Source organism: Hibiscus syriacus, unplaced genomic scaffold (genome assembly GCF_006381635.1).
Source record: "Hibiscus syriacus cultivar Baekdansim isolate YM2019G1 unplaced genomic scaffold, ASM638163v2 tig00015152_pilon, whole genome shotgun sequence".
Lineage (NCBI taxonomy): Eukaryota > Viridiplantae > Streptophyta > Magnoliopsida > Malvales > Malvaceae > Hibiscus > Hibiscus syriacus.
In genome coordinates this window covers 121152-134272 of record NW_024062352.1, presented here as the reverse complement: position 1 = coordinate 134272, position 13121 = coordinate 121152, and the positions used below count along the sequence as shown (strand labels likewise).

At 32.1% G+C, this 13121-nt stretch overlaps 1 protein-coding gene across 1 annotated transcript; it reads right to left on the bottom strand.

Annotated features, from left to right (window-relative positions):
• Positions 1 to 2701: 2701 nt before the first annotated feature.
• Positions 2702 to 3783, bottom strand: LOC120207713 (histone-lysine N-methyltransferase family member SUVH9-like; the record flags this gene model as incomplete). Its single annotated transcript, XM_039207135.1, has 1 exon — positions 2702 to 3783. A coding segment is annotated over exon 1 (967 nt), but the record flags the coding sequence as incomplete, so codon positions are not given.
• Between the last annotated feature and the right edge of the window lie 9338 nt (positions 3784 to 13121).

Genomic DNA, 13121 nt, shown 5'->3' with positions numbered 1-13121 from the left:
CTTATCTGAAGAAGGAAGAAGAAGTTCATAATGAGAAGAATTTGTTCAACCTTTTACCTGAATTCATCAAATTGATGGATTAACTTTTCCAGAGAAAGTTCATAATGAGAAGAACTCATCTGAAGAAGGAAGAAGAAGTTCATAATGAGAAGAATTTGTTCAACCTTTTACTTGAATCCATCATTTGATGGATCAGCTTTTCCAGAGAAAGTTCATAATGAGAAGAACTCATCTGAAGAAGGAAGAAGAAGTTCATAATAAGAAGAATTTGTTCAACTTTTTGCATAATTCTATCGCAGAAGGAGATAGATTAGCATCAGCCTTTCTAGAGAAAGTTCATAATGAGAAGAACTCATCAAGAGCTTATTCAACCTTTTGAATGACTCTATCACAGAAAGGAAGTCATCATCATCCCCAGCAGAAAGTTCATAATAAGAAGAACTTATCTGGAGAAAGAGAAGAATTTATTCAATATCTCCCTTATGATCAAAGTAAAGTCAAAATGGATAAAAAATTTTATTATCTTTTCATCTTTGCCCTATTCTTGTTAACACAAGAATGAGCAAAGAGGGGCAGCTGAAGATATTAATTTTTTATCCATATTATTATTATTAATATTATTAATAATATTATTATTATTATTATTATTATTATCATTATTATTATTATTATTATTATTAAATATATATTAAATATATATATAAATAATAATTACATACCAATTACAACTGGACCGGCCCAGTTACAAACCAACCATAACCGGTCCAAATCAAACCAGAAACCCTAAACATTTGGGTTTCCAGTTAGGGTTTCCTAACCCTAATCTAAACCAGCCGCCTCATCACAACCGTTGGATCTGGCACGATCCAACGGTCCAGATGGTGCCAGAGGGAAACCCTAGGGTCTGATACCCTAGGGACACGCGGCCGTCGTTGCTATCTCGCCGCCTCCGCCGCTGCCACGTCCCAACCGAAGACTCCAGAAGATAATATACCAGCCGTCCACGCCATGGCTACTCGGTGAGTCACCACTGGTAGTCCGGTGACTCACCGAGAGCCCTTCTTCGGACCGGTCCGACAGCTACAACGGTGGTGGCTATAAAAGCCACCACCCATCTACGAAAAAAAAAGAGGACAGAGAGATAGAACGAGACAGAGAGACAAAAAAAAAAGAATAGAGAGAGACATAGAAAAAAAAAACAGAGAAAATACAAACTAATACCAACGATCTCAGCAGCAAGAAAACCAAGAAAAAAAAAAGAAAAAGGAAGAAGAGACTTACCGAGGAAGCCTCGACCACGGATCTCGCCGGATACAACAAAAACCGAAGGTATATTTGTAGATCTGCTCCGATTGGGAGTCGTTTAACGGGAAAAAGTATCGGGACCGTCATTAGGACGGTCCGATCTACATTTAGATGTAAAAAAAATTTTCCGGCCACCGAAGACGGTGGCCGGCGGCGGTGGTTGACGGCGGATGAACGCCGGCTAACGGCTGCCGGCCGGCTGAGCTTCTCTCAGTTTAGAGAGAAGACAGAGAATTCTTCTCTCTGTTTGAGAGAAAGAAAAAAAAGAAAGAAGAAATGAAATGGCTGGCCCTTCGGGCCAGCCGATTTGGACTCTTATAGTCCTTCCCGAATGACGTCGTTTCGGGAAGGACTATGCGCGTAATTATGAAATAGTTAAACCCCGTCCGCAATCCTTCGTATTTGTAAATTTTACATTTTAGTCACTAAATTGAATTTATAATATTTTTAATTTAGTCTTCGAATTTTAATTTTATTTATTTTAGTCCTTCATATTAAAATAATATATTTAGGATAAATTACAGATTTAATCCATTAATTTTAATAAATAATATTTTAATCCTTAGTTTATATTTTTAATTTATTTGATTCTAATATTCAAATTTTAGATAATTTTATTTTAGTCACCAAATAAAGAAATAACATATTTAATCCCTGTAATTTAGATTAATTATGAATTAGATTTTTAATTTATTTTTTCGTTTATTTTATATGTTTTCATTTATTTTATTGTTTTTAAATATATTGTTTTAGTAGTATTTGTATTTTTATTATATTATTAAATATTTTATTAAATATTTTTATAATATATAATAAATAGTATTTTTTTAAAATATTTATTTTTAATATTGAAGAAAAAGGACAGTCTTAATACAACTGGATGTCCTATTCTGATATTTTAAAATTAAAAAGTAAACCATATTATTTAAATTAATATTTATCAATATCAAAGAAAAGAGCTGTCTTAAGGCACCTAGAAGTTCTTTTCGGATATTTTTAAATAAATAAATATTTTTTATATAATTTTGAAATAATAGGATTATAAATTAAATATATTTTTGAATTTTTAAATTTTAATAATAGAGACAATTTATAATTAAAAAGTACCAATTTTGGGCGTTGTAGGGGTGCTAATCCTTCCCTAAACGTAACCGACCACGAATCCCTTTTTATTATTAAAAAGAACGAATTTTTGGTTATAAAACGCAGATCAGTTCATCTTTTAAATATGGTTTTCTTAAAAACTCTTTTAAAAGATAATTTTTAGGTATTCGACCTACCTGATCCAAAAGGCCGATGGCGACTCACAAATTATTTTCAAAATTATTCATTCACATCAATTTCCCCGCCAAATTTAATATTTCGTGCCCGGACAAAAACCGGTTACGACACCCACCTTGACCGGTATAGATTACCGAGGAGCCGGAATCTTCATCGTCCTCGTACCCACCTGAAATAATAATGCTGGTAGCGATTGGCTCTCCATTCGAGCTTTGACTCGCAGGCAAGGTATCAATCCCAGCTTGATTATGTCCATGTAAACCCACAACACAAAGCTCCATTCTGAGGAAGAAGACGTCACCAATTTCAATACCCGGGAGTGCACCCACTATTCTTTTATCACGGTTTAACCACAGTTCCCGATCCCTCATAACTCCAGCCGCCCTCAAATCGCCACGAGCCCGTCGACCATGTCCAGGTCCGGTTCTCTTCTCTTCCTCTGAACCCACTAAAATACGTAGGGCATCGTACAGCAATCGGGTTCTTAGGACAAGGTCCCGGAAATGCAGCTGGTCTTCGATTCCTAAATTTGCAACCCGAACCAGCTCATTAGACCTTCCGGCCTTCTTACGTGAAACGACGACGGATAAAGCTCGTTCGGGGTGGGAGCTGTCGGTTGGGCTGGTTTCGGAGGTTAGTTGAGATTGTTCGGGTACGGGTACGATGGCCCGGGAATCCGGGTCAAGTACTGCGACGTCACCGTATTTTCGTATCCTTTCGGCGAAATCAGAGCGGAAGAGCTCGGAGATACGGAAGTATTCGGAGTAAAGGGCGTTTTGGTCATCGGTGGAAGGGGAGACGTTGGATTGAGGGATAGTTTCGGGGATAGGAATGAAATCAGGGGTAGAATTTGAAACGGAAAAGAGGAAGTTTTCTTGTTGGTGAATAGTCTGTGTAGGTATTAGCTCGTCGAAAGGTTCTTGTTTAGGTTCAAGCTTGGGAGTTAAGAAATTGAAGGTGGTTGTGCCGCTGATGTTGTTGGTGCTGGTGGTGAAGGTGGAGGTGTTCACGGCGGAGGAGGTGGCGATCAGCTGTGGTTCTGGGCAGAGATTGAGGTGTTGAAAAGGGACAAGAGAACCCATTTGGCAGTTAAGTTTTTTTTTACAAAAAAAAAAAAAAAAAAAGAACGCTAGAGTGGATTTAGTTAGGGTTTCTCAAGGTGATTCCATGGCGGAATATTGCAGGATGAGAGAGCCAAATAAGACATGAAAAGAAAAGAAAAAAGCGTTTGACAAACAATAATAAAGAATATATTTTATATTTTAAATTAATAATTAATAATTAATAACTATTCGGTTAACAAATGAAAAGGAAATTAATTGTTTTAAATATTTTTCCAATAATAACTTTTATATGAGTATTGTAAATAATAAATACAAAAACCACAATTAGCTTTAAATACATTCATTTTATAATATATAAATCAAATAAATATATGTTTTTTATAAATATAAATAATATCTACAAGCATATCATAATTATTGCTCAATATTAAGATGTTTAAAATTTTGTATTTTTAAATAAATTAACAAAATATAAAAGAAATTCAAACGTACACAAATTATAGATCATAAAATTATAATTTAAAATATAATATTTAAACTAAATTATTATTTAAGAAAATTAGAAAATTAAGATGTAAAAACTTTATAATATATAAAGGATAAAAGACATTCTAAAAAAACTAAAATATTTTTGCCATCTCTTCCTTCTCATTGCTTCTCAAATTATTCATTTTTAAAAGATATAATATTATTTTAACAAAAAAAATTTGAAATGTTTAACGTTCAAATTTATATTGTCAAAAATAGTTGTTATAGATTTATATTATTAATAAAAAAATTGATTATTAGTCAACTAACGATTTTTTATCCAAATAATAGTTATTTTTATTAAAATAAAGCGTTAATGGTTAAAATATTTATAAAAAAAAGAGAATAATCAAAAATGATGATTCAATCAAACATTAAAAACGGATTTTAACATCATATATTTCTAAAAATAAGATAAAACACGAAAAATAAAAGGATTTTCAAATCTCTTAATTTCAAAATTACTATTTGTTAGAAAAAATCGTGTTAATCTGAGAATGATATGGATAATATCAAATATAAATATATTATTTATGAAAAATAAAAAGATTGAATTCATAAATAATATATTTGTATTTAATCGAATATAGATATATAAATAATATATCCATGTTTTCAATCGAATATAAATCCTTAAATAATAAAATATTATCCTAATAATATTCGAATTCTAAAGAATTCACTCAATATCTTTTTAATTTGAAATATTCAAATAAATATGTTATATTTAAGGAAAATTCAATTATCAAATTCTTCAATGAATTCAACACATTTTTCCAACAATCTCCCACATGAATGAAATTGAAGATTTGATAAACAAAAATCTTTTGACTCGATGTGGTGATAGACTCTACGATTGATAGTTGCATAAGATAAGTAGGTATCCTCTTTAGAACCTCTCCTTGTAATAGTATATTTACTTTACTGCCCAAACAGTAGACGTTATGCCCTTGAATTGTTCTGTCGTTTGTGAAAACAATGATATACTTCATACAACTATCTATCTAACAAGAATTTTAGTTCTTATGGGTATGTCCTTAAAGTCAACATCGTCTAGTTCTACAAGAATTTGAAACAATTATGTTTAATGATTTTCTTGAAGCAACCCCAATTTACTCTCACATAGGTGACTTATATTGTTTGGCTCACCAAAGCACACAATGATCATTAAAAGCTTTGTTTAATTATACCACTTCAATCACTATTTACATCATAGGAATATACTTGGGAGGAGAGTAGGGTTGTAAATGAGACGAGACAGATCGCGAGCTACTCGAGATCGACTGGATCAAGGCTCGATAAATACTCGGATCGAATGGACTCGACTCGAGCTCTTAACGAGCCGAAACGAGCTACTTGATATTCGACTCGAAAAGCTCGTTAGTAGCTCGAAAAAATGTTATATTATAATTTTAGATTTTTTAAAATTACATTATAAAAATTTATTAAAAATATATTATTGATAATTATAAAATTTTAAAAATATATTAAAAATTCTATAATACAACTACCCTCATTTTTTTATTTTTTTAATTAAGCAACCCAAGTCCAATTGTTACATTGTATATTACTAAAAGAAAAATAAAAGTCCATTTAATTAAGCACATGTTAGATTACACCTTAAACCCTAAACTCTAAACTATAAACTATAAACCTTAAACTATAAATCCTAAACCCTAAGCCCTAAATCTAAGCCCTAAACCCTAAACCCTTAATCTAATTATGTGATAGGGTACTAAAAGAAAAATAAAAGCCCATTTAATTAAGCACATATTAGAGTATACCATAAACCCTAAACCCTAACCTATAAACCATAAACCTTAAACTCGATTATGTGATAGGAGTTAAGTTATGTACATGAAGGTAACATACAAATTATGCAAAATGAAATTAACAAGGGTTTATATGTAAATAAACTAATAAATCACATTTGGTCAAATCAATCAATAGGTCTATTATCAAAACAAACGGTGATCAAAACATAAAATAAAAATAAATTAACAACCCAAATAATAAAAACGTAAACATTGATTAATGACGAAATCAGAAGATTACAAATATAACAGGTCCTAAAATGCTAATACTCCATTTCTAAAACACGGGCTTGAATACCTGTCCACTATCCACGTTTCTTTGGTTTTCTTTTTCTCTCTTCAACTCTCTGTTTTTTGTATCCTCAAGCTTTATGCAACAAACATGAGGGCTCTCGATTATATTTCAAACTTTTGCATTGTCTCCGAAAGGAGGAGTAAATGCAAGCCAATACAGGTACATTTCTTATTCTTTGAATCAACAATTCAAAAAATCACCTGCAAAACTCCACTTTTCTACTAATTATGTCAAAATTTCTCACACAGTTGAAGTCAAGGTTAAAATGGACTGCGATGGCTATGAAAGAAGAGTCAAAATGTTGTCACCAACATGAAAGGTCCAATTAATCCAACCCCCACTGTTTCATAACATCATTTACATCTCCATACTTATTTCCCATTATTTTTATGTTGTTAACAGGCGTAAAAACTATCGAAATAATCAGGAAACAAAACTGCGTGACGATGACCAGGAACGTGGATCCGAACAGGGTGTTAGGCAAACTCTATTCTGTTTTGTCTACACTTTGGAACTGTATCAAATAAAGGAAACAGAACCTCCTGAGGGCTGAGCCTGAGCTCAAATTCTATAGCTAAATTGCTAAAAAGCTACAAGCTAGATAGGGTAAAAAAACTCTTTACTCAACCCCAAAAAATTGATTTCCCATGAGACTCTGGCAAAAATTTCCCTGTATAGTAAAGCTTTTTTTTTGGTACTCTTAATTTACGGTTAACTAAGCTTGATTTTCCAAGGACTTGGCGTCTATAAACGTGACATGAAACCCGTATGGAACCCTGGATGATAATTTAATTGAAGCTTTGAGCTGTAAATTCATGGCATTCACGATTTAGAGCTCTTATTTCCAGATGAGACTTGTTGTGCTTTCAACTTTTGCAATGAGGGTAAAGAGCACGGGTAAGAGGGCGGAGTTCTTGTCGTATATCTCACTCACAACATGTGGCCTTATATCCCACATCTTTAAGATATAATCAAGTGCTCCACAAGCGATCCTATAAATTAAAGCCCAAACTCAATGGTTTAATTTACGTAGCCGTGCGGTGAGCACTTGAGCTTGAATCTAACTTGATTCGAGCTTGAATCTTGAGCTTTTTTGATTCGAGATTGTACATAATTGATGCAATTATATTGTCCCTTCAAACTTAGATCTTGGGATCTCCTGTCAACTAGGTAGGTTTTTCTTCACATAAAACCTTTAAATTTCATAGGCTTTAGTTTCATTCCTTTATATATTTTCTTAACTTGATCTCGATTTAACCCTTTGGTCAGTGACAACTCATAACTTCATAGTGTTGCGTTCATTATTTCTTTTAGAGTTCGATTTTCTTTTTGGCTACTCCATCTGATCGAGAAGAGTATGATTGTGTAACACCCCAACCCTTATCCGACCCGAATACGAGTTCGAGGTGTCACATTGACTTTTCAAAATTTTACTTGTATAAAATAAGGAGTAATTTAAAACTTTTATAACATATAAATGACTAACTTACATCAAATACATTTACATTATTGTAAAAACCGATCAGAACATGCATAATTCACTTATTCATCTACATATAACTTATTCAAAATGTTTACAAAACTAATCAGAGCTTATACAATATATTCTTTTGAATACATGCCAACTAGAACTTTTTATACAAAAAGACATATTATTCACCTCTTTTCTGATCTGACATTCGGTAAGAAAAACTGACATGTCTTGTTTCACATTTCTCTTCACTCCTCTTGAAACCTACGTGTAAATCACTTACACGCTAAGTCTATGACTTAGTGAGGCAATAAATATATAATGTAAACTATAACTTGTAATCATGCATGAACAATTACTGCTATCACATCATACCCAAACATATATCCATTCATATATCAAATCCACACATACACATAATTATCTTCTTTCCTATCATTATCATATTATTACCATTTATATTTCTATTCTCTTGTTTATATGATATATTATGTTCATATCATATATCTTATAACATATACAATAATCATTAACCCACACATATATCATATCATATAATTCATATCACAAAACATATATATATCACATACATTGTATTCAATGTTATCTCTTATTAGCCCATGTACACATGTGAGAACTGTAGATATGTGAGTCTATTGAGGTTGTGCACTATGCTATCACCACAACTCGTATAATTCCCACTAGGGGCGCGTAGAATTTGTCCCGAAGGACCACGTAGATGTCCCAAAGGACTACATATAACACATATGTCCCGAAGGACCACTATGTCTCGAAGGACCGCGTAGACCCTCAACTCTTGGCATGTCAACTATACCTCTAGCTCTCAATACACATAACATGGGCATTTTCACTTATCTCATTTCACTATACATTTTTCATATCACATGTTCATATAAGCTCATAGCTTCTTTCACATATATATGTAGACATATGGCTTCTTTTCATGTAATTCATATCACTTTTCATGTAATTCACATGTTCACATATCTCTTTTCATATTCTCATAGGATCGCATAGATCATATATACATCACATAGCAAAAACTTCTCATAAACATATAAAAACATAGATCCTCATCACATTACTTATATTACATGTTCATTTAATCATATATATCTATACCACATAGCTTATATCACTTTCTCTTGTCATTACATAATTCATTATTATTTACATAGTTTATGATCATATAACTTATATCATAGAGGCACACCATCACATAAATCATATCACATAGAAAAGAACATAACAATACATATTCACATACTTACGGCTACCAACTATACTTAGTTTCATGCGTTCATAAATTCAGAACATGAAAATATACTTATCGTAAATCTAATTTCCATATAATCATATACTATAATCTTATGCACTCACCTGGTCTCACTAGTCAATACCGTTTTTATGATTTCCTTTCTTTCGATTGAATCTTGACTTGATAATCACTCCGGAACTTGTTCGTGCTCGATATCTATATAATCATACATTGATACATATCAGTGTCCAATTGATATATTCTAATCTATCATTTCTTAGACCACAAAAAATGTCTATTTCAATTTCCTCTTGAAGTGCATCGGTACATTCTAAAGTGCATCGATGCATTCTTTAACATGTGCATCGATGCACTAACCATGCATCGATACACCAATCACCTTCGATGTTTTCATTTTAAGGAGGTGCATCGATGTACTCCTTATGCATCGATGCACTAACTGCATTCAATGTTTCCATTTTTAATGGGTGCATCGATGCATTTCCTGTGCATCGATACACACTAGCAATTTCTGGAAATACCCTTGATGCATCGGTACACATTAAATGTGCATCGATGCACATAGCCCATAATTCATTTTTATGCCCGAAAATCCACTCTTTTTAATTTAATACTTCTATTTTAATCCCTTATCATGTCATTAAACTCAATTACCATTACTTAAACCAACTTATATCATATAAACCATCTTTATCTTTCATATCTCATCATGATTCTTAAAATTTTAAGAATCTTGCTAAACTTTCAACTTTGTTATTAATCCTTTTTAACTTCATATATCTTTTATTCTTAGTGATGACAAGTCAAATTCCTTCTCAAATTTCACTTATTAACTCCTTTCCAGAAATTCATCTAAAAACACATTTTCTTTAATCTCTTCTATATCTTTCATATTGTTGTTTTAGAACAAATTAAGCTTTCCTTAAGCTTAATTATCATCTAATGATCATAACCCAACCTTAAAATCAATAATTAATCAACAAACAAAGAAACTCACCTTTGAGTCAAGCCTTCACGCATGAAGAAGGAAGAAGAGAAGAGAAGAGAACTCTGGAACCTTTCTATCTTCCCACGTGGTTTCCTTATCTTATAAGGAAAATAAAAAAAATCTTCCTTGTCAAATAACCCTTTTGCCCTTCAATTCATCTAATAATTACTAACAACTTTTATGATTTATTTCCAAATAAATCATTGAACTAATCCATGGTTATACTCTAGTCACCAAATTATGAAACTTTACAATTTGATCACTAACCCGATATTGAGGATGTTACAAATCTCCCCTCCTTTAAAGAAAATTCGTCCTCGAATTTTCACTGAACATATCAATAAGAAAATATCTTCTAATGTTCTCATGCTACTTTCTTTACCAAGGTTTTCAGAACCGGACCGGTTAGCGAACCGACCATGCTACCGGTTCACTGGTTCAACCAGTCAAACCGGCCCGACCGGTCGGAAGAACCGGACGACATGGTCGGAAGAACCGGACGACATAATAATTATTTAAAAAATTAAATAAAAATAACAAAAATATTTAATAAAAAATAATTTTTTATATCACAAGTCATATTCAAAGCAAGTCGTGACATATATAAGTTAAAAACCATAAAATCAAGTGAAACAAAATGATTCAAATTAACTACAACATAATATTTAAGGTAAAACATATTAAATAATAAATATAATTATATAACTATAATTAAAAAATAAATTTGGGGCTAAAAAAATATAACAAAATGATATTGTTTGGTTTAATTTTTTTTAAAACAATTTCACATGGCTAAGAAACATAGAAGAGCATCCCAAAAGTCTAAAGAGTAAAAATATGAGAACAAAACAATCTCACATGGCTAAGAAACATAGAAGAGCATCGCAACTAACTTCTATAAATAATAGAGGTAATTTGGCATTCAAAATCATGGAGCCTTTTGGTGAGCATTGAGTGAACTATTCTTTCACTTCAATCAAGCTCGAATTTTAGGCTTCAATCGAGCTTCTAAATTTTTTTTGAGTTCAAGCCTTTTTGAGTTCAAGTTTCAATATTATATTTCAAGTTTGAGTTGAACTTGATAATTTTTAACTCATGAGTTTGAGTCGAGTTGAGCTTACTTTTAAAGTTTTCAAGTTCAAGTCGAGCTCAGCAATACTCGAGTCTGACTTGGCTCGTTTAACAAATGACGTCATTTGGTTTAATTTAAAAAAAAACAAAATTTTCGGTTTTTTCCGGTTTTCAGCCGGTCCAGTTCGAACGGTTCATCGGTTCTGGCCGGTTCACTAGTAGCGGTTTAACCGGTGTAGATTGAACCGAACTAGGCAACGATTCCCGGTTGAACCGGCCGGTCCGGTCCGGTTTTCAAAACACTGTTCTTTACTTAATATTTCCTTCTTTTATTCCATTATTCCTTTATTTATTCCTTATACACAAATCATATCTTTCCTTTCATGTTCACATACTCTTGTCTTATCATCTATACTCATCTCTATGTACCAATCTCCATTGCATCCTCATAACTTTGATAACCCATTTCTTATATAGAACTTCATTCTTTATCATTTCTTATACTTGTATTTTACTTCCTTAAGGTTTCATGCAAATACTTATCTCCTTTTTTACATCATAGCTATCTGATCAGAATACACAACTATATTCAGATTCACATCATAATTGATTTACTCCACTTTATATTTTCCTCTAATCTTATAACTCTATCACTTTTACTCTGATATCTAGTCAATAACATCTGTTCAATCTAGGGCACAAGCCCTAGTCAACCAATCATATACATCATTTCCCATCGAAATTATCTCAAAATTCGTTTACTTAACTTGTCAATTTCACCTCTATTCTCATACATCTTGAAATTTCCGTTGTTCAAACTCAACATTATGACTTCCTTTGTCTTACAAACTAATTATCGATATACACATTCTCAAACTATTCTTATCAATCCTCAGCTTTACTCAAATATACAAATGTATCCATATCCATTTTATATTTGGTTATCATATCCTGACAATATCTTACAATCTTATACTTCCAGTACATTCCCATCACATATTCTTGTTAACCAACACTAACTTTTTCCTTCTAAAATGCAATCTCTTATCATATCCACACTTTTGCTTATGTACAACACTATTCTTTGTTTCAACTCATAAACTCTGGCTTTCTATATCTTATACTCTTGTCACTGATGCACTTATTCTCGAGCTCTTCTATAAGTACTCACCACGTCATTTGATCTTTTTAACGGTCTTATGGTAACACTTGTTCACCATATTCTATCTTATCCACATACTAACAAAACTAATACATATCGCTTTTCCGATTCAAAACAATAAAGATCTTTTATCACTATTCTAATATGATTTCAACTTTCTGAAATTAACCTTTAATCTTATAAGACACTTTCTGAGGTTTCCGCTCTTCGTCCTGCCTGGCCAGGCCAGGTGAATTACCATCACCATCAGATTTGTCAGCTATCGATTTACTTTACTTTGACAATTTCTATAATAAATTCCTACTATATCATACAAATCTTATTCTATTAGCAAGACATCATACTCCTTACACTATCAGATCAGAAATTTTCACTTTTAGTTGACATGTACATTTTTAAACCTCATTTGACTTCGATTTAAGCCTAGAATCGGCTAAACCATAGCTCTTATACCATTAAATGTAATACCCCAACCCGTATCCGACCCGAATACGAGTCCGAGGTGTCACATTGACTTTTCAAAACATTTACTTGTATAAAATAAGGAGTAATTTAAAACTTTTATAACATATAAATGACTAACTTACATCAAATACATTTACATTATTGTAAAAACCGATCAGAGCATGCATAATTCACTTATTCATATGCATATAACTTATTCAAAACGTTTACAAAACTATTCAGAGCTTATACAATATATTCTTTTGAATACATGCCAACTAGAACTTTATATACAAAAGACATATTATTCACCTCTTTTCTGATATGACATTCGGTAAGGAAAACTGACCTGTTTTGTTCCACATTGCTCTTCACTCCTCTTGAAACCTACGTGTAAA